Genomic DNA, 18,406 nt, shown 5'->3' on the forward strand with positions numbered 1-18,406 from the left:
AATATTTTGAAACTGTCACTGCCACTCTAAAGCTCCGATCTGTTTACAACTCTTGCTTTTCACAGCGTCAACCATAGAAGTACGGTCAGAAAACAGATGGATATCTCAGTTTTGTAAACTGTTTAGAAAGAAATGGCAGTTGATGGAACACAAAGGAACGACAACCTGCTGAACAATATGCTATGCTCTCCAAAAGTGTGACTCACATTCAAAATACGCGCAAAATTATTGGGGAAGATCAAGGGAAAGTTAAAATTCAAAGCCAAGGAGAGACAATAACGGTGTGTAGGCATGTTGATGCATTATACCTCACTTAGCAATCATATAAAAGGCGTCAAAAAAATCAATAAAACAAATTCTGATAGTCATGAAATTTATCCATGATTTTTTGCAATGTCCTTTGAAATCCCTGTACCTTTCCAGGTTAAATCCTATAACTCCCAAAAGCCATGTGCCATTAATATGCACAGGGCGCAGGGGAAGTATGAAAGTGATACCGGTTGTGACGCCCATTAACCCAAAGAGCTGCAAAGTAGGTAAGTAGCACTTATTTGTGCACCACTCACCAGAACGACAAGAAGATCTAGCCCTCTCTTAATTATCAACATCGGTGTAAATTGGGAGAATGTTCTCTTTTAACACTAAACAGGGAAGTTTATTAGCTGCGAGGAATGAATCTCAATGGAATTGGTTTAATTTGTACATTATTCTTCTCACGAACTAAAGAGGTTTGTACCAAAGTTGTTGAAAAATAATGAAACTAAAAAAAATTTCAGTGTTCAGCTTATAAAGGGATCAGTATATCAAGAAGCGACCATTTTCACGAAATTCTTTAAGCAAGTGAATAGCAATGTGAAACAAATAAAAACCAAGCTTCAAAAATCTAATCTTCTCGCAATATTCGAATATGGAAATCAAAAATTTTACGCGAAAGTGAAACAAAAAAAATATAGAGAGCGTGGAGAAAATCATACTAAAATTTCAAATCTATTAAAAGTGGTGCCTTATCTAAAGCAAAATTGGTTCTGGGACTTACATCATCCTGATTAGCAATAAGACTCTCTATTGCTTGGATTGGGAAAACTCCCATTGACAAAACCCTATGACCGGGCGACTGTGCTCCCTGGTATGGATTATGAGTTTGTTGTTTTCAAGCAATGGATGTGGATGTTTTAGTAAAGGCGAATTTTTATCGCATTAGTACCCGATTTAAATATGATGATGTATCGTAAGTATTAGGATGTAGATATAAAGACGATCAAATGGTACACACATCGGATGCAGGAAGCAGCAGAATAGATAAAGGGAAAGAAATTGAATTAGTCGTTATATTGGGTTAAAGTTTTAGAGGGTTTAACATGTATGGATAATACGATTCCAAGTAACGAAAAATGCATCTGTGCTTCGGTGGGATAATGGGAAAGAGTTTCGTAGAGACAATGCCATGTGCAGAGGAGAACAATATAGATTTTCATTTAAACGTGATAATATAATTAGAAAACAAAAATGATACACCTGAAATCACAAAGGAGCTGGTTAGTTGTGGACATATGTACAAAGTTATAGTTTCCCAGAAGATGAAACTATGATAATTACAAAGAGCATGTGAGAAAAGAAATCAAATTCCAGATTGGTGAAATCATAACAATTTGTACCTATCGATAATTGAACAGTAATTTGCATAAACATCCTTCATGAAAGTGTGACATTCGCACAATTCATGTCCTTCAATAGCAGTTTTACCTACAATACTCCAACGCCCCTCATAATTACCATTTAACATCACGTTTTCCAAGGGTCTTCACACAACACGAACTACTTAATAACTAATGTTATAGAACGCAAAGCCAATAGAAGCACAACCTTCCATTTGATATTGATATTAGACAAACTTTTCCTAGCATTCCAATTAAATATAATATTTTTAATTAAATTTTGATATTTGAGCGAAAAATAAAAGTTATTGAAGCGTTTATGTTTTAGTTCCGGGTACATGATATCAGTTAACTTAAAGACGTAAAAACGTAAGACAAAATCAATAAAACGGCTGACATGTCAGAAAAAAAAAACAAAAACAGCCTCATACCAGATTTCGACAGGTCTCAGATGCCACCCGCTGAAATACCATTCAATTTCTTTAAATTGTCTCGACTTTTATTGAATTACTTAATTTCGCTAAATATACGAATGTCGTGCATATGATAATCGTCGAGGCAAGAACTATGATCTTCCAAACTAAATCAGTTGTTAGAAGTTAAAGCTCGAGGTAGGACCGTGTCGTTTAATAGAGGCATTATTTTTTGGGGGAAAATGAAGCCTCAATTATGTGTAGGATTATTGGATCAGGGAAGATAGCTTTGGCAATCATTCCTAAACTAGGTATTTTCGTCCAATCAGAACCAACATCACTTCAGAAAACCAGAGCACAGATCACAGTTCTTGTTCGACGTCTAATTCCAACGGAAATAACCTGTTTTTTCTTTTATTTATTTCATTAAATGTCCCTTCAATTTCAAAAAGGAAACAATGGCAGTAGCACTCAGTTGGGACTCCTTTGTCTGAAAGTTTGTATTTGGAGAACGCATTTATAATCAAATAAGTTGAATTTTATTGGGTTGACGCAGGTTGATGCGCTTGCTGGCAACGGTAACCCAACGATGATCGTATCATTTAAAAATCAAATGTAATTAAAATTTGATTAAGTTTGATTTATTCAAATTATACACGGACACTGATTTATTCCTCCACTATCCTCTCTTCTTCCTGCATAAATAATTCTTTATCGAGCTTTGAACGAATTCACACGTTATCCATTTCATCATATCATATTGATCTATATCGCAAAAGAAGGTTGTCCTAAGAAGATTGCAAGAGGGTATAGTGTATTTATAAATGGAAGAACGAATACAATGTTTTTTCAATAATTGTGTGTAAGATAATCACTGTTGGAAGCAATCAAATCAATTGAAACTGTTTGTGGCAATACTTATATAGATAATGAATCCACTGGTGAGGGGGATGGCTTGGCAAGTGAGTGAGCACTACACCCACAGTGACCACCAGGCCATCTTCCTCCACATTGGGAACCGGGGAAGCAGTCAACGACGCTCTGGAGGTGGAAAGGCTAAGACGGTTGGCTGGTCTATCGGAGCTTTCGACGAGGAGACATTCCTAGCCGCATTGGAGGGAGCCCATGATCCGGATGGAACAGCGTTGGAAAGGGTCACACAGCTGTCTCAGCGTGTAACCGAAGCATGCGACGCTACGATGCCACGACGACGTTTGCACCACGGCAAGAGGCCAAACTACTGGTGGAACACGGAGATCGCTGCCTTGAGATCCTCTTGTCTCCGAGCGAGGAGACTTTCCCACAGGACAAGAGGAAGACCGGAGCACCAGGAGCGTGAGGAGGAATACAGGGATATGCGAAGAAACCTTAAGAAGGCCATTCGGAGAAGCAAGCGGGAATGCTACCAGAAGCTCTGCATGGAGGCTAATACGAATCCGTGGGGTACAGCCTACCAAGTTGTAATGAAAAAGATCCGCGGGCGAAAATCACTCTGGTGACATGCCCACGGCTCTTGTTGCAAATAATTACAACTCTTTTCCCGCAGCAGGAGCAGGACGAAAGAGAACCCCAACTGGCAGCTCAGCAGGACGTCTTCTCGATCCCTGATGTTACCGAAGAGGAACTTTGGGAAATCTGCAGACGTATCGGGGACAGCAAGTCTCCGGGATTGGACGGAATTCCGAACAGGGCTCTGAAGGTGGCGGTCAAGGCCAGACCAAGGTGGTTCGCAAGCACATTCGAATCGTGCATGGCGGAAGGAGTGTTTTCCGCCCAGTGGAAGAGGCAGAAACTGGTCTTGCTACCGAAGCCTCGAAAACCACCCGGCGTGCCCTCTTCATATCGCCCTATTTGTCTCTTAGACACCATGGGGAAGATGTTGGAGAGGGTGATATACAACAGGCTGCCCCCGTTCATCGAGCTTGCGGGTGGTCTTTCAGAGCGGCAATATGGGTTTCGGCGAGCCCGTTCTACGGTCGATGCAGTAGCAAAGGTCGTGGAATTGGCTCGAAATGCGATGGCAATGGGCAAATGCTGTGCTCTGGTGACGCTGGACGTCAAAAATGCTTTTAACTCAGCCAACTGGGGCTGGATTAAGGGCGTTTTGGCCAAACTGGGTGTTCCTAGCTACTTGGCTCGGCTCATCGAGAGTTACTTTTCGGATAGACTTCTCTGGTACGAGACGGACGACGGGCCGAAGGAGTACATTGTGACAGCAGGTGTGCCTCAAGGTTCTGTATTGGGACCGCTGCTGTGGAACATAATGTACAACGGAGTGTTTGGCCTTCGCGTGCCGGAGGAGACAACGCTGATTGGTTTTGCGGACGACTTGGCGGTAGTTGCAATTGCAAAGCATCCCGAGGACGTGGAGCTTTATGCAAATGAAGCCATTCATACCATCAAGTCATGGTTACGAATGGCCAAGCTGGACCTGGCGGACGAAAAGACGGAGGCGGTCCTCATTACCAACCGTAGGAAGAACAACACGGTTACCATCCGGGTTGGTAATCGTGAGGTCGTCTCAAAATCGGTTGTCAAATACCTGGGGGTGATGATCGATGCCAAGCTGAGTTTCAAGGGACACTTGGATTATGCGCGAGAAAAGGCAGCAAATGCCAGCTCATCCCTTGCAAGGATGATGCCTAACGTGGGAGGGCCGAAGTATAGTCGCAGGCTACTCATCGCGGGAGTGGTGAGGTCGATCCTGCTATACGCGGCCCCTGTCTGAGCGGGAGCGTTGAACCACGCTGTCAACCGGAGGAAGATATGTTCGGCATACCGGCCAATTGCGCTAAGGGTGTGCAGCGCATTTAGGACGGCATCGACGGAGGCAGCGTGTGTTATCGCAGGAATGATCCCTATAGATCTTCTAGCGAGCGAGGCACACTGGCTCTACGAAAAACGGAAGGCAAATCCAGCCGAGGTGAATGCGGATTTCCGAAAAGCCATCAGGAGAGAGTTGTGTGACAAGTGGCAACAACGATGGGATAACTCCGACAAGGGCAGATGGACCCATACATTGATCCCGTGCATCGAGAAATGGGTCAACCGAAAGCACGGAGAATTGAATTACCACCTGACACAGTTCCTTACGGGACACGGTGGCTATAGGAAGTACTTGCATCGCTTCGAGTTGGACGAGTCTCCCAACTGTCCTGAATGCGGTGCTACACTCGAGGACACGGAGCACGTTATGTTCTATTGTCCCAGATTTCTGCAGCAGAAAAGGAGGTTGAACAGCATCTTAGGGGCGGACATCGGGCCCTCCAACCTAGTGGAAGAGATGTTGAAGTCGGAGGAAAACTGGATGGCGGTAAATGAGGCAGTAGCCGTGGTGCAGACAAAACTCCTGGAGTGGGATCGAGCTCGGAAGGCGACGCGACGCAGACGTGACATGGACGAGCTGGTATAGCGAACCAGAGCCTCCCCCGCGAAGTAATACTTCACGGTGGTCCCGCGGGGAGGGGCGGAAGAGTGGGGGTAGTTTTAGTGGGTGTGAATCCCACACACTGCTGCAACCTGGCGCAGCAGCGTCTTTCTAAGATTTCCGCCTCCATCCATAAAAAAAAAGATAATGAATCCAGCCTGGGAAAATTGGTTAATCGTATCACAAGCGGTATTCATTCTCAAAAATGATAGAACTATTTAACTTGTTTTTAATATTTATTAAGTATTGACCATGACCATGATTTTAACATTGAATTGACTTTCCGATTTTTGAGAATTTAATACTGTGTTTTTTTCGTTTCTGAACGATGTAACAAATAACGTCAGTCAGACAAAACGCGACTGTGATTTTGAACAAGTCGTCAGTTTTGTGTACTTAGGAACAACTCTCAAAAAAGGACAACAACAAAGTGATCCAGTGAGCAGGCTGTGTAGAGCGTGTGGACGTCAGACGTCTACTGAAAGGCAACTTGAAAGGGTAACGAGCACATGGAATATCCCAAAAATATGAGAGAATTCAGTGAACATTTTATAACATCCTTTTTCTTCTGTGGAAAGAAGCAATTTTATCTTATTTGTTAATCCCTAGGGTAACCTGAATATTTTTGCATTAAATCATTTAGACAAATCAGTTCATTAACTATTAATGTTAAGTGTTATTTTATTGGATTCCTGTTCTATTCCCAGATTAACACTACTGTCTACTAGATGCGTTAGCGATCGAATCACTCCATTTCTTTCAATTGGTTTCTGGATATGTGCTTTGAAGCCAGAGGTATGGTTAAACAATAATCAGGAGAATAATCAGATAATAAGAAGTACCATAAAGGAAGCTGTATCAGAAACTGTGAAAACTCTTTGTGCGCGTTTATAACAGCACTGTAGTGGTTGAATTCTTTACGAAAAGAAGTAGGGATGGCGACAGAAAATTAGTTAGTCTAGCAGTGTTACTAGTTTTACTGCGATCATACGGAAATGATGTGGATTAAATGAATAATGCCAATGATAAATAACCACATAAGTATCCCAGCGGTTAGATTACGACCGACTGAATTTAGAAGGCAGGAAGATAGACTTTGTACATCACTTGAAAAATGAGATCAGCAGTAATACAATGAGAAAAGTGAAAACGCGAGAATCAGCTGAAAAGTAATTATGAATACAATGATTTCACTGAATCTGTAAAGGGTCAATATTTCCATGGAAAGTGTGAAGAGGTCAATATCTTTTCATGTTTGTTATAGTTCCCAAAATAGATGCTCTCAATACTATATTAATTTAGCAAAATTCGATGCGCGACTGCCCCATATAACGTTAATATAATCTTATTTTTACATATAGCAAAGTATTTACCCAAAGATACAGTAAACAAATACAACTTACAAGTTGAATGATTCGAAGAATAAACCCTGAGTGCGAATACAGTGAGAATGATGTTGTAGAATAACAACTTGTGCGTCATCATTGCCTAAAAAAATTCTCACATACCGGCATAATGCTAGATAATACGTACAACAAAAAAGTCCCAACTGCGCTTCTTCCAAAACCCTAATCTTCAAATCCTGTTGATTTATGCAAATATTACTTGGTTTCGGAAAAAATAAATTCTTATCCTTTTGCTCGTTGTTTTCAATACAACGGAGCTAAGTTTATAATTGAAATTGAATCCTTACTGGATAAATCAGTGAATAAATTAGAATTCTTACCTCTCGTATTGTTAATGTGTGTGACATCATTTGTATATTGACTTGGGATTGGCTTGTTGGCAAATTATCGCTAGAACGCGATTTAACTAATTGTTTAGTCCCACTTAAAACCGATCTACTTTTTAATAACATTTCAGTCTTAATAAATATCCTAGATATATATGTCGAACTGTAAATAAAGTAAAAAAATGAATCACATTCAAGTAACTTTGATTTAACGCAAGTAGTCAAGTCACCTGAGTCCCCTTATACTGAAGGCAGTTCTTAATAATTTTGCCGGTGATACTGGCATACGCTTGCAGAATTTCGTTAATGCATTGTCAATGTCGTTTTTCATATTGTCGACACTCCAATCGGAGCTGTTCGTTGTTGTATGCTTGTGAAATAATATAAGAATCGCCAATGCGACACGGTAAAAGACTTTTATGCCCTCATGAAAGTAGCAATCCATAACACGTACTAAGTACTGAAAAGGAAGTCCTCCTAATATCCACCAGCACCAATCCATGAAAACTGGTTCCAGTTTTTGTCCAGGACATAATCGTTGGAGATGTGCTACAGCCGATTTCTGAAAAAATCGTTGAATGAATTTTAATTTGACTTATACATCTTAAAGTGATACCAATAAAAATGGCGCTAATTGACACAATTAATTAATATAGGAAAAATTACCGCATATTTCTTGGAAATTTGCAGAACGGTTTTCCATGTCACTTCATACAAAAGTTTTGTTTGTGTTATGAACACTTTTTCCTTGGCAGCAACTAGATTCGCAAGACAGTGATAGCATTCTTCCTCTGAAAGTGAAAACACAAGACGATTAGATATATATATTTCTGACATATTGAATTACTTGAAAAAACTATGTCCCGTTCGATCCAATGAGTAACTATTATTGCAAAGGTTATATTCATATTAACGGTCGTCTCTAGTGATAATTGGGGCTCGCAGAAATCCCGCTGGTATTGAGGGATTCTGCAACTATATATTACTGTTGAAATATTGATTACAATAGTAAAGGAATTAATTGAAATATCTCTAGAATTTCAAGTGGAGGGTTGAATTTTCATTGCGGCATTTGGAATGTCGATGCCTTCTAAAACCTTCTGTTCAAATTGGTCCGGCCTGGCTAAACATTTGTATGTATTCCAATTGATACTTTTTTTATCAGCGCCTTGAAAATAGACTTCTTTTAAGCCTATACAAATATGCTACCTCCTTCTTCTTCTTAAGCAATCGTCCCGTTCAGTAGCGAGATGAGGTTGTCGGGTGTGATCGTGGCGTGTTACGCCACTAATTGAACACATCTTCGTTTCCACTATCGCGAGGCACCGTTCATTGCCCTTTGTAGTCGGCCAACAGAACCATAGAGACAGGCCGATAGGGCGAAGGGGGCGATTTTGGATTTGAAACATTCGTTTATATGTCTACCATAAAGAACTTCAGCGCTGATGCATGAAGCATTTCATAATGTAGTTTAAGGAGGTAGTGTGTTTGCCTCAAAAAGGTAGTTTTAGGAATTTTTAAAAAAGCTAATGGATCGAATTTTTTGATCTTTTTAGAATATATTTTTGGATAAATAATATGTACATGGTGAAATATACGCGATCTCCGGAGCCTAAAAAAAATTCTCCATTGCTGCAGCGATTGTGACTTTCACAGTGCATGAAATAAAAAAAAAATAAAAAAGTTCGTTGAACTAGAAGAATTGGTTTATACTGAGTGATTGTTTGAGTTGTGTTATGAAAAAAAAATTTAATAATTTAAAAAAAAAATTAAAATTTTGCACAAAAATTTGATGGTTTGTGGCATGGAAAATGTACATTTTTGATTCGATCAAAAAACTGGAGGATCTTTGTACGGAGAAAAATATACCAAATACGCTAAAATAAGCAAGCCGATCGGGCAAAATATTATCGAGTTAGAAATGCAGCAAATTTGAAAAACGCAGTGGTTTCATTGTCGATAAATATAATGTAAATAACATGCGAAAATTCCTCGCATTATTACAAACCACACATACCTCTTCATGTGATCCCTAATACTATTATGATTACTTTTATCGCCTCAGCTCCTCAGGTAACGAACGTTTATAACCGGCTAGAAGGCTGTATTCTTGAAAATTTTATATGTTACTGCAAGTTACTGCCATTGACAGTGATAAAGCCTGTTTCATTGGGATATGATTCGTACAATTAATTTAATTGTACGTAAACTTCTTATAGATCTCGGCTGAAATGGCTTTGAGTTATTTTAGCGAATTTCTTTTTATGGGATCAATCGACCAATGGGACGCTCCTCGGCGCAGATATTTAAGTTTCGAGCGATAACTTTTGTTTTGTTTTGCCAAAAATTCGATCACAATCAAACTGGAATGTGCCGACGCCTTATCGTGGAAAAATTCATTATGAGTCTAATTCCACCATATTATTTACACAGCATGCTGGTTCAAGCCCAGGTAAAGGAGGATGGTTTGAGGCAACGTATTTTGTACTATCCCCAGCAAAACAAAAATAAACTGCTGAGATCAGGAAAAGAGATAAATAGAGTTGGAGTTATTTCGCTATGTTAATTCCTATTAAATGATCATGTTGAAAGATCCTAAGCTTCGAAGAAACGCTACGGCATTCACCTCGACGTTCGTCGACGTAGCAGAACGGGCCACGGCCTTGTCGAGAAATGGCACAATGACACAAAACATAAAACACATACGTACGCTAAATAGTGGATTTTTTACTAGAAAGACCGAGGAACTCGCAATGATGCGTCTTATACCCAATCCACCAACCACATTGCATTGAGTTGATCCCAAAAAAAATATTAAGAGCCTTTGCTAGTTTTCCAATGCTAACACGACGATTTTCACTTTTTTTATATTTAAATCCTTAAAACCCCATCTACGTACAGTTCGGCCTGTAAGTTACGTTGAAAGAGGCCTTAAGACGACAATTTGACATATTTTCGTGTGTTAGCATTTATCACCAGCGGTAATGATGCCCATAAAATTCTCACTCCCAGACTAAACATGAAATCCTCACTCACACAGCCTGAACAGACATGTCTTGCCAGTTGGCCGAATCATTTTTCATTCGATCACCGACCGCCTGAACAGTCAAAACTGTATCCTACCCATGTTACGGCCGCCGATCAAATGAGAAATCCTCAGACATAACTGGAGGGTTTAAGAATCGTCAGACAAACATTGAGCGCCATAAACCACAGTAATGGACCTATCCCCCTTTTAGTTTTATGACCGCAGAAATCGCGAAAATTCAGGCCTTTATATCAGGCATTCTTATTGGCAGACGAAAATTTTCGTGAAAAAAATCTCCTGCAAATCCGTTGGCATCCAACGTAAAAATTTCTATAAAAGAATTAAATTTATTTTTTACTTTAGTATTATAGAAATTATAAAATTGAATGTACAGATATTATTATTTTTATATTGAATTCGAATTTCCAGAAATTGAGTTTTGATTGTTTTCAATAATTGTATGAATTAAAACGTGCGTGTTGATATTCATCGACTACCGAGAAAAGGCAATCCGTTATTTCAGGTATACTCATGATATACTGGTAATTAAACTTAAATGCAAGAGAATTTCTTTGTTTAAGCAATCGACATTTCAGCTAACATTGCAGATGACATTGATTATTCTTCCATGGGGCAGAATATAGCCCCTTGTGTGAAAAATTTCAATTTTTTTCCTCCTCTTTTTCTCCGGAACATTCCCAAGAATGAGCACGAACTTTAAAAACAATTACAGTTCGAGTAATTTAAGGGAATTTCGATCAACAAAATAATTTCGGTGACGTTTTATTCTAAATTTGGTGGATCTGAACGACACGACCGGTTAAAGCTAACGATGGGGTGCTGCCCAATGAATTGACGCTTAAGAATACACTCAAAGTACTCATTGTTTTTTATGACAAACAAGGCGACTAAAAGGGATAGAAACTTATGGCCTAGCAATATGGAAATTTTGAAATTTTCCAACAACACTTTGGATAGCGACCAACTTTATGCTATTGAAAATGGACTATGATCATTTCTGAAAGGAAGGCATGCTCCTCGACTATGGTACCAAAGGTCCCGAGGATGCTTGTTTTCTCCAACACGAATCAGAATTCTGAATCTGAATTTTCTCGGTCTTAGCGAAGTGAAATGGTGAGATTCTGGAAAATACTCCACTCCCTTTTGCGGCAATGTGTTTTTGTACTCTAGAAAGCCAAGTGGTAGCAAACGCGAATCTGGTGTTGGATTTTTACCGACGGCTATCGCAAATCGCGATCTCTTGGTTTGGGAGTCGGTTTTGTCATGTCGACAAGACTCCGGTACAGGTTCAAGAGCATTACAACTGTACAGTCCTATGTACTCACAACGATTTCCGACATAGTAGACCTTTCTATCAGCAATTACGCGCAATTCAGGAGAGGCTTCCTAAAGGTGACATTGTGATCGATCGATGAATCGCAAGTTGTCTGAATGCTGAAGTCGACTCTGACTCTCGCCTCAGAAGAATAAGGTTGCGAATGTAATCCGTCATGGACTCTCAAGAAGGAAAAATCAGCGCAAAGGAGAGGGGACTACAGGCTAACTCTTCCCTGTCGGATCCTTCTCTTTCGACTTTACCATGAAAGGTGGTTATGTAGACGCAACTAGTCTGTGGTTTGTGAAAATGGACCCATGCAAAGAACGGCAAGCTCCTTGGGAATGAGGAGATAGGCTTTTTCACAAAATCAAATAATATTCAGAGATATCCGACGCAAAGAAGCAGAACCTTCGACGGAAAGTAGAGGCATGCTGATTAACCCAGTAAGGCCTACACTGGACGCAGCAGACTTTTCAGTCATTGTCCATTACAAATGCGACGGCACTCATGTCTAAGAACTTGCAATCTTATATCAGGAAAAGGAGGCTATGATCTTCTATGATGAAATATCCACGAAACCAAGAACCAATGCTCTGATATCGAGTTTGTTAACAGCAGTTGCGGTTATCTTACAATACCTAACTTTGTAAGAGGAAAATCGTTATATTTGTCACCTTATGATTCCCTGTGAACTAAGGTAGCATATACTGAGTCACCCTTAACAGGTTGTCATGCGAACGCTCAACATATTTGTGTGGAAGTAGCAAATGGAACCTAGAGGAAACAAACCCTTTGATACGATCCCTGCAGCTCGTCTCAACAGTGAATGTAGGGTGTGCCATAAAAAGATGTGGCACGGCAGGATTCGCGGCATTCGAAATTTCGAATGTGGCGAATACCAGCGGACAGATGACATCACCGGTGCTCCACTCAGTTCAGACCTCGCTACAAGAGTGAAGAAGAGAGTAGGTGACGAGAAACGTCAGATGTAAAGAAAAGACAGTTGGCAGTCATTGTGAAAAGAACGAGTTTTGTGTAGAAAGAAAATAGTTACGGTGGAAATTAGTATAATTTCTAATATCCCGAATTTATAATAGGAGTACTTTTTTGAAATTGTGTATCGAACTTTGTTAAATACGAGAACTTTGTAAGATACAAAAAACATGCCAGAAAACTATTTCAAACGTACCTGGTTTGTTAATTTTACCTGGAATTCCGGACGAATTGTCTAGATATTATTAAGTTTTCATTAAAGTGAAGGGATAAACATCGGTTCAACTTGGAAAAGAATACAAGCTCCTAAAAAGAAGTGAATTGACTTAAAAATTTCTACGAAGTCTCACTGCTCACTGCGTACTTAGAATTCAGTTCAATTATTACGGGCGAAGAGATTGTAATATCCTATAAAAAGAGATTGGAGGAAGTCTAATGAACCGTTTGGCAATAAAATGCAGCTTCCTAGACAACTATGAACTCCTTTTGCGATCGAAAATCTATTGAAAACTTTGAATGCAAATTTAGCTGGAGTCTCTTGCAAAATCACATTTAAATTTCATAAACATCAGAGGTGAGACATTGCAGACTCTTTTGAAAATACATCATCCAGGAAAACACAAGAGAAACTGGAAAATTGCAAGAGCGGTTTTTACCAGTGAAATAGCAAGAGCTACTACACTGCCATTGGAAGCATTGACATTAACAAATGCTGCTTCTAAAACAGAGAACAGGCTTCCCATAAGGGCAAGCGACAAAGCCTAAATTACATCTGACACCTCGAAATTTTCATTCACAAACATGCTCACTTCACTTTCATGCTCCAAAAAAGAGAGACATGCAGAAGTGTTTTAGACATTTTTATTAACGTTGCATTTTGTGCGCTCCATCGCTGATGGACCTGAATTGCATGCTGCAGCTTCCGATAGAACTTAGAAATAAGGGGGACGAGTAAAGTTTACTGCTTTTCGTGATAGAAGCCCTAACCTTATTTGAAAATCTAAACGGCTTTACAAATAAATTAAAATCTCTATCATTATCAACTTAGATGCCTTGTGTTCACCCCGCTATAAAATTAGAAAAGCCAGGCAGTCTCCTCTTTCTTACTTTTCTCAGTTTCTGTTTTTTTAATTTTCAATGAACCCATGATGCGCAACCGAAAGGACAGCGCTCAGCCAATCTCGCCAATGCACCGGCGATTGTATAAATCTGCTCGGAAATATCTACTCACCTGACATGAAGTGTAATAAAACTGCTGTGATCGGATATATCGTCGGGCTGTACGTAATATCAGGACATGCATATCCTAGGACGTTGACAATGCGATCAGCGACTGCCCGTCCTTTACGAGTTAAATGATATGGCAAGCAATGTGATGAATCGACGAATGGTGGTAACATAATAGGTTTCTCGGGTAGTTCGGTGGTTCCAAAAACCTGTAAGGGAAAATTTGAAATGTGACTAATATGTTCTAGATATTTATGAAGTATATAATGTTAATGAATGCATTTGGGTTGGATGAATTCATTTTTGTAGCAAACTCCCCCAGGTTATTTACATAGCATGCTGGTTCCAAATAAAGGAGGAGGGTTTGAGGCAACGTACTTTGTACTATCCTCAGTAAAACAAAAATAAAATGCTGAGATGTTAAAATAAAGGTCCGTCAAAAGAAATGTCCTAACACAAGTTCCTCAACCATAAAATTTTGGCCAATTGGAAAATTTACAAGAATGCCAATCGGGAAGCAAAGAAAGCGATCGATGTCACCCAAGCAGTTCATTACAAAGATCTATGCGATAAAATGGACAATTGGGGTGGCGAGAGAGATTTGTATCGACACGAACGCACACAGGATATCGAACACTTCTATTGCGTTAATAACAAGAAAAGTACTTTCAATACCGACCGACGAGCCGCGGCGTATAGATGGTGAACATATTTCGAACAGATTTCAACGGAAAAATTTGTTCATCCTCCACTTCCACAATCATCGCCAATATTTGGAGCAATTCCCCTTGTCAAAACCACTGTAGTCGAGGAGGCAATAAAACGAATGAAACTAGCGAAAGCAACATGACCTCACGACATCACATCTGAGCTGGGACCCAACACTCTGGCTCAGTAAATTTTTTAATCGGGTTATTCAGGAAGTACTATAGCTCAAATATGGAAAAAGAAAGGTAATTCAGCAGAATGTTCAAATTATAGTTCGATCCAGTTGCCGACCCATACCATGAAGATTTTTTAACGCATTCTTGACAATAGTATTCGCGATATCATTCAAATAACTGTGAATAAAGCCGCAATACACGCTGCGCTTTTACCCATGGAGAAGCATCGTCCTCTTTACATTGCATTTCTCGATCTGCAGGAAGTGTTTGACCGTGTGCAACATGAGCTCATCTGGTATGTTCTACGACAACACCTAGTACCAGACACTCGTGTGCTGGGTTCAATTGCTCTACCACAATCCGAAAAGTAAAGTTCGAAGTGTGGTGAGTGTATGGAAACCACTTCTTGTCTCTGCCGGTGTTCATCAAGAAAGTGCCCTCTCACCACTTCTTTTTGTTCTTATTACGGACACTGTCACATGGGATATTTAACGTCCAACGCCCTATACACTACATAATGCAGATCATGTTTAATGGCACCTAATAGCAGAAATAATCTCGTGCAACTAATCCAAAAATGGAATGATCGTCTCATGCAACACGGTCTCAGTTAAATCTGAATAAAACTAAATTGTTGACGACCGATCCCCATGAAACAGGCACTATCACTGTCAATGGCAGTGACTTGCCCAGAACTGAGTCAATGTTATCAGTCAATGGAGAACTGTGTTATGATATTGCTTCACATATTAGCGCAACCTGGATGAAGTGGCGTTCCACAACTGGTGTTCTTTGTGATCGACGTATCAACGAACGTCTCCAATCTAAAGTTTATCGCAATTTAGTCCGCCCCAGCATCCTCTATAGTTCTGAGTGTTGGCCGAATATAAAAGACAATGAACGACACCGTGAGGGTAATGGAGACGAAGATATTGCGTTGGATTAGTAGCGTGACATGCATTGATCACAACTGACATGAGGATATCCGCGGTCGATATGGGGTTGTACCGATCGTGGATAAATTGTGAAGGATGCGTCTTCGATGGTATAGTTATGTACTTCGAGGTAAGGAGAATTCACTTGTCAAGATTAGTCTGAACATCGAAGTCGATGGTAAGCGACCAAAAGGCCGGCCGAAACTACAATGGTTTGATACGCTGAGTGGTGATCTGAAGGCCTCACGATTGCATCCAGATCAGGCCTTTGATAAAATAAAATGGCGCAACTGATCAAGACGAGTCGACACCGCTTGTGAACGGGACAAAGGCTACAAAAAAAGAAGAATTCATTTTTGTAGAAAATTTTGGCATTTGAAATGTGTTTTTTTTTTATATCGGTAAAGAAACAAGCTCCTTTTTCCACTTCGCCGAAATGAAAGTTTTTGCATTAGATAATCATCCATCATCATTCAATTTATCGGCAGTCAAGTGACTCGGAGCGAAATACATGAGCCCATAAAAATTCGATTGTAGCTAACAGGGAAACCTCAGAAAGCAGTTCTAACTATGGAACATTGCTTCGAAATGGATTAGCAAATGGCTGTATTCAATCGGTCAATTATTTAAAATCCATATTATTTTCCAACGTAACCTTTCCAATCTTTAGCTTGCCTTTTTACGGTTCAACAACCATGAATATAGATAACCCAGATGCAAGAACCTAAGATTAAACAAATTTTCCGCTTAATGACTATAATATTTCAACAAATTAATGCAAAAGAGAAAGAGTGGTTTCTTCACAATCTATCAACGTCATGATTAAAATGAAACTTAAACATTGTAGAAGATGTTCAGGTCGGATGTCAACGATAGTGAAGAATAGGAATTCATAATACAAAACACTTTTTGCAAGCGATTAAAAAAGCTTGATCGATGTAAATTTACCCTAACTTTTATAATTTTTATAATTTTACAATTCTATGCTCGGCAATCTAAGGAGTTAATACACAATATTAAAAATATTCTTAAATACATTTTTTTCATCATTCATTTGCTCCTTTTTCTCATATTAACGATTTTTCCGCGCCGTGTTCACAAACAATTGGCTTTAAATATTACTGGTTCTGAAATTACAAGATCGTCACTATCAACTGATATTTATAATAACAGATTCATACTTGTCCAAGAAGCCACACAAATACTAATTTTCGACCTTAGATAGGAGAAATTTTCAACGGTTTCAAAGTTGTAGTCTTCTATTTTCATTGTTTTCGTTTGACCAGTGCGACTCGATGTTGTTCGTTCTTTCGGTTTGGTTTTGTCGCTGACGTTGTCACCATGTACTTCGTCTTGCCTTCATTAATGTGATCTGGATGAAGGTAGACTGCCCATCTTGGATTGTTCTTTCCATAATGTCAATACCGTCAGCGTAGGCAAGTAGTTGGGCGGACTTCAAATCGAATCACTTTCTCCAGAGCCAAGTTGAAGGGGACGCATTATCGAACATTCTCGTTTTAGACCGCTGTTGATGTTGAATGGTCTCGAGAGTGATCCTGCTGCTTTTATCTAGCTTCGCATACTGGTCAGGGTCAACCTAGCCTCAGTCTTGTCAATTTCGTTGGGATACCGAATTCTCCCATTGCCACATTTTTATCCTGGCTATGCTGTCATAGGCGGCCTTAAAGTCGATCAAAAGATGGTGCAACTGATGGCTATATTCCAACAGTTTTCCATCGATTGCCGCAGAGAGCAAATCTGATCTACTGCTGATTTGCCTGGAGTGAAGCCTCATTAGTATGGGCCAATGATGTTCTGGGCGTATGGAACCTAATCGTCCCGCCAACTGAACACGACGGACAAATACTGGCACCACCAAGCACAGAAGAAACAGTCCGTGCAATCCACCGGCTTAAAAACCATAAGTTACCGGGAACCGGTGGAATTACAGCCGAAGGGGTTAAATATGGAGGCGGCCAACAACAAACGGTTCATCAACTGATGATCAAGGTGTTGGACAGCGAACCAATGCCTGACGACTGGCAAAGAAGCATTATCTGTCCCATACATAAAGAGGGAGATATCACGCGGTGCAGAAATTATAGAGGTATCACGTTGCTGAGTACCATCTATAAGATATTCTCCGCTATCTTGCTAGGCCGGAGAACCCCATACTCCCAGGACATTATTGGCCCATACCAAAGAGGCTTCACTCCAGGCAAATCAGCAACAGATCAGATTTTCTCTCTGCGGCAAGCGATTTTCTATCGTTGTTGGAATGAGAAATCAGTTGCACCATCTCTTCATCAACTTTAAAGCCGTCTATGATAGCATAGCCAAGGTAAAACTGTACACGGCCATGAGAGAATTCGATATCCAGACGAAATTAATAAGACTGACTAGGATGACCTTGACCAATGTGCAAGATCAGATAAAAGCAGCAAGATCACTGTCAAGACTATTCGACATTAACAACGGTCTACGACAAGGGGATGCCCTATCATGCGTTCTCTTTAACCTGGCTCTGCAGAAAGTGATCCGTGATTCCGTACGATCCCCTTTAAGTCCACCCAACTACTGGCCTATTTTGACGAGATGGACATCATGAGAAGAACGACCCGAGACGTACAAACTGCCTTTATCCAGATCGAGCAGGCGGCGATTAGCGCAAGATCTTGGGCTGCACATCAATGAAGGCAAGACAAAATATATAGTGGCGATTTCGGCACCGAAAACCAACCAACCAACATCAAACCGCACTGGTCAAACAGGA

The 18,406-nt window shown here is 40.0% G+C and overlaps 1 protein-coding gene across 8 annotated transcripts in view; it reads right to left on the reverse strand.

Moving 5' to 3' along the window:
• LOC119646569 (GTPase-activating protein skywalker) overlaps window positions 1-18,406 on the reverse strand; it is a 189,383-nt gene that overhangs the window by 13,071 nt on the left and 157,906 nt on the right. For 5 of the 8 annotated variants that reach the window (XM_038047055.1, XM_038047056.1, XM_038047054.1 and 2 more), the window contains exons 4-9: window positions 13,819-14,023; window positions 7,894-8,018; window positions 7,458-7,789; window positions 7,222-7,390; window positions 2,087-2,116; window positions 1,037-1,123 (exon numbers count right to left, since the gene is read on the reverse strand). In XM_038047055.1, the coding sequence (XP_037902983.1) occupies window positions 1,037-1,123; window positions 2,087-2,116; window positions 7,222-7,390; window positions 7,458-7,789; window positions 7,894-8,018; window positions 13,819-14,023 (948 nt within the window). The remainder of the gene's footprint in view (window positions 1-1,036; window positions 1,124-2,086; window positions 2,117-7,221; window positions 7,391-7,457; window positions 7,790-7,893; window positions 8,019-13,818; window positions 14,024-18,406) is intronic. The other 3 variants (XM_038047057.1, XM_038047058.1, XM_038047059.1) reach the window with 3 other exon arrangements.

This window comes from Hermetia illucens, chromosome 1 (assembly GCF_905115235.1).
Source record: "Hermetia illucens chromosome 1, iHerIll2.2.curated.20191125, whole genome shotgun sequence".
Classification (NCBI taxonomy): domain Eukaryota; kingdom Metazoa; phylum Arthropoda; class Insecta; order Diptera; family Stratiomyidae; genus Hermetia; species Hermetia illucens.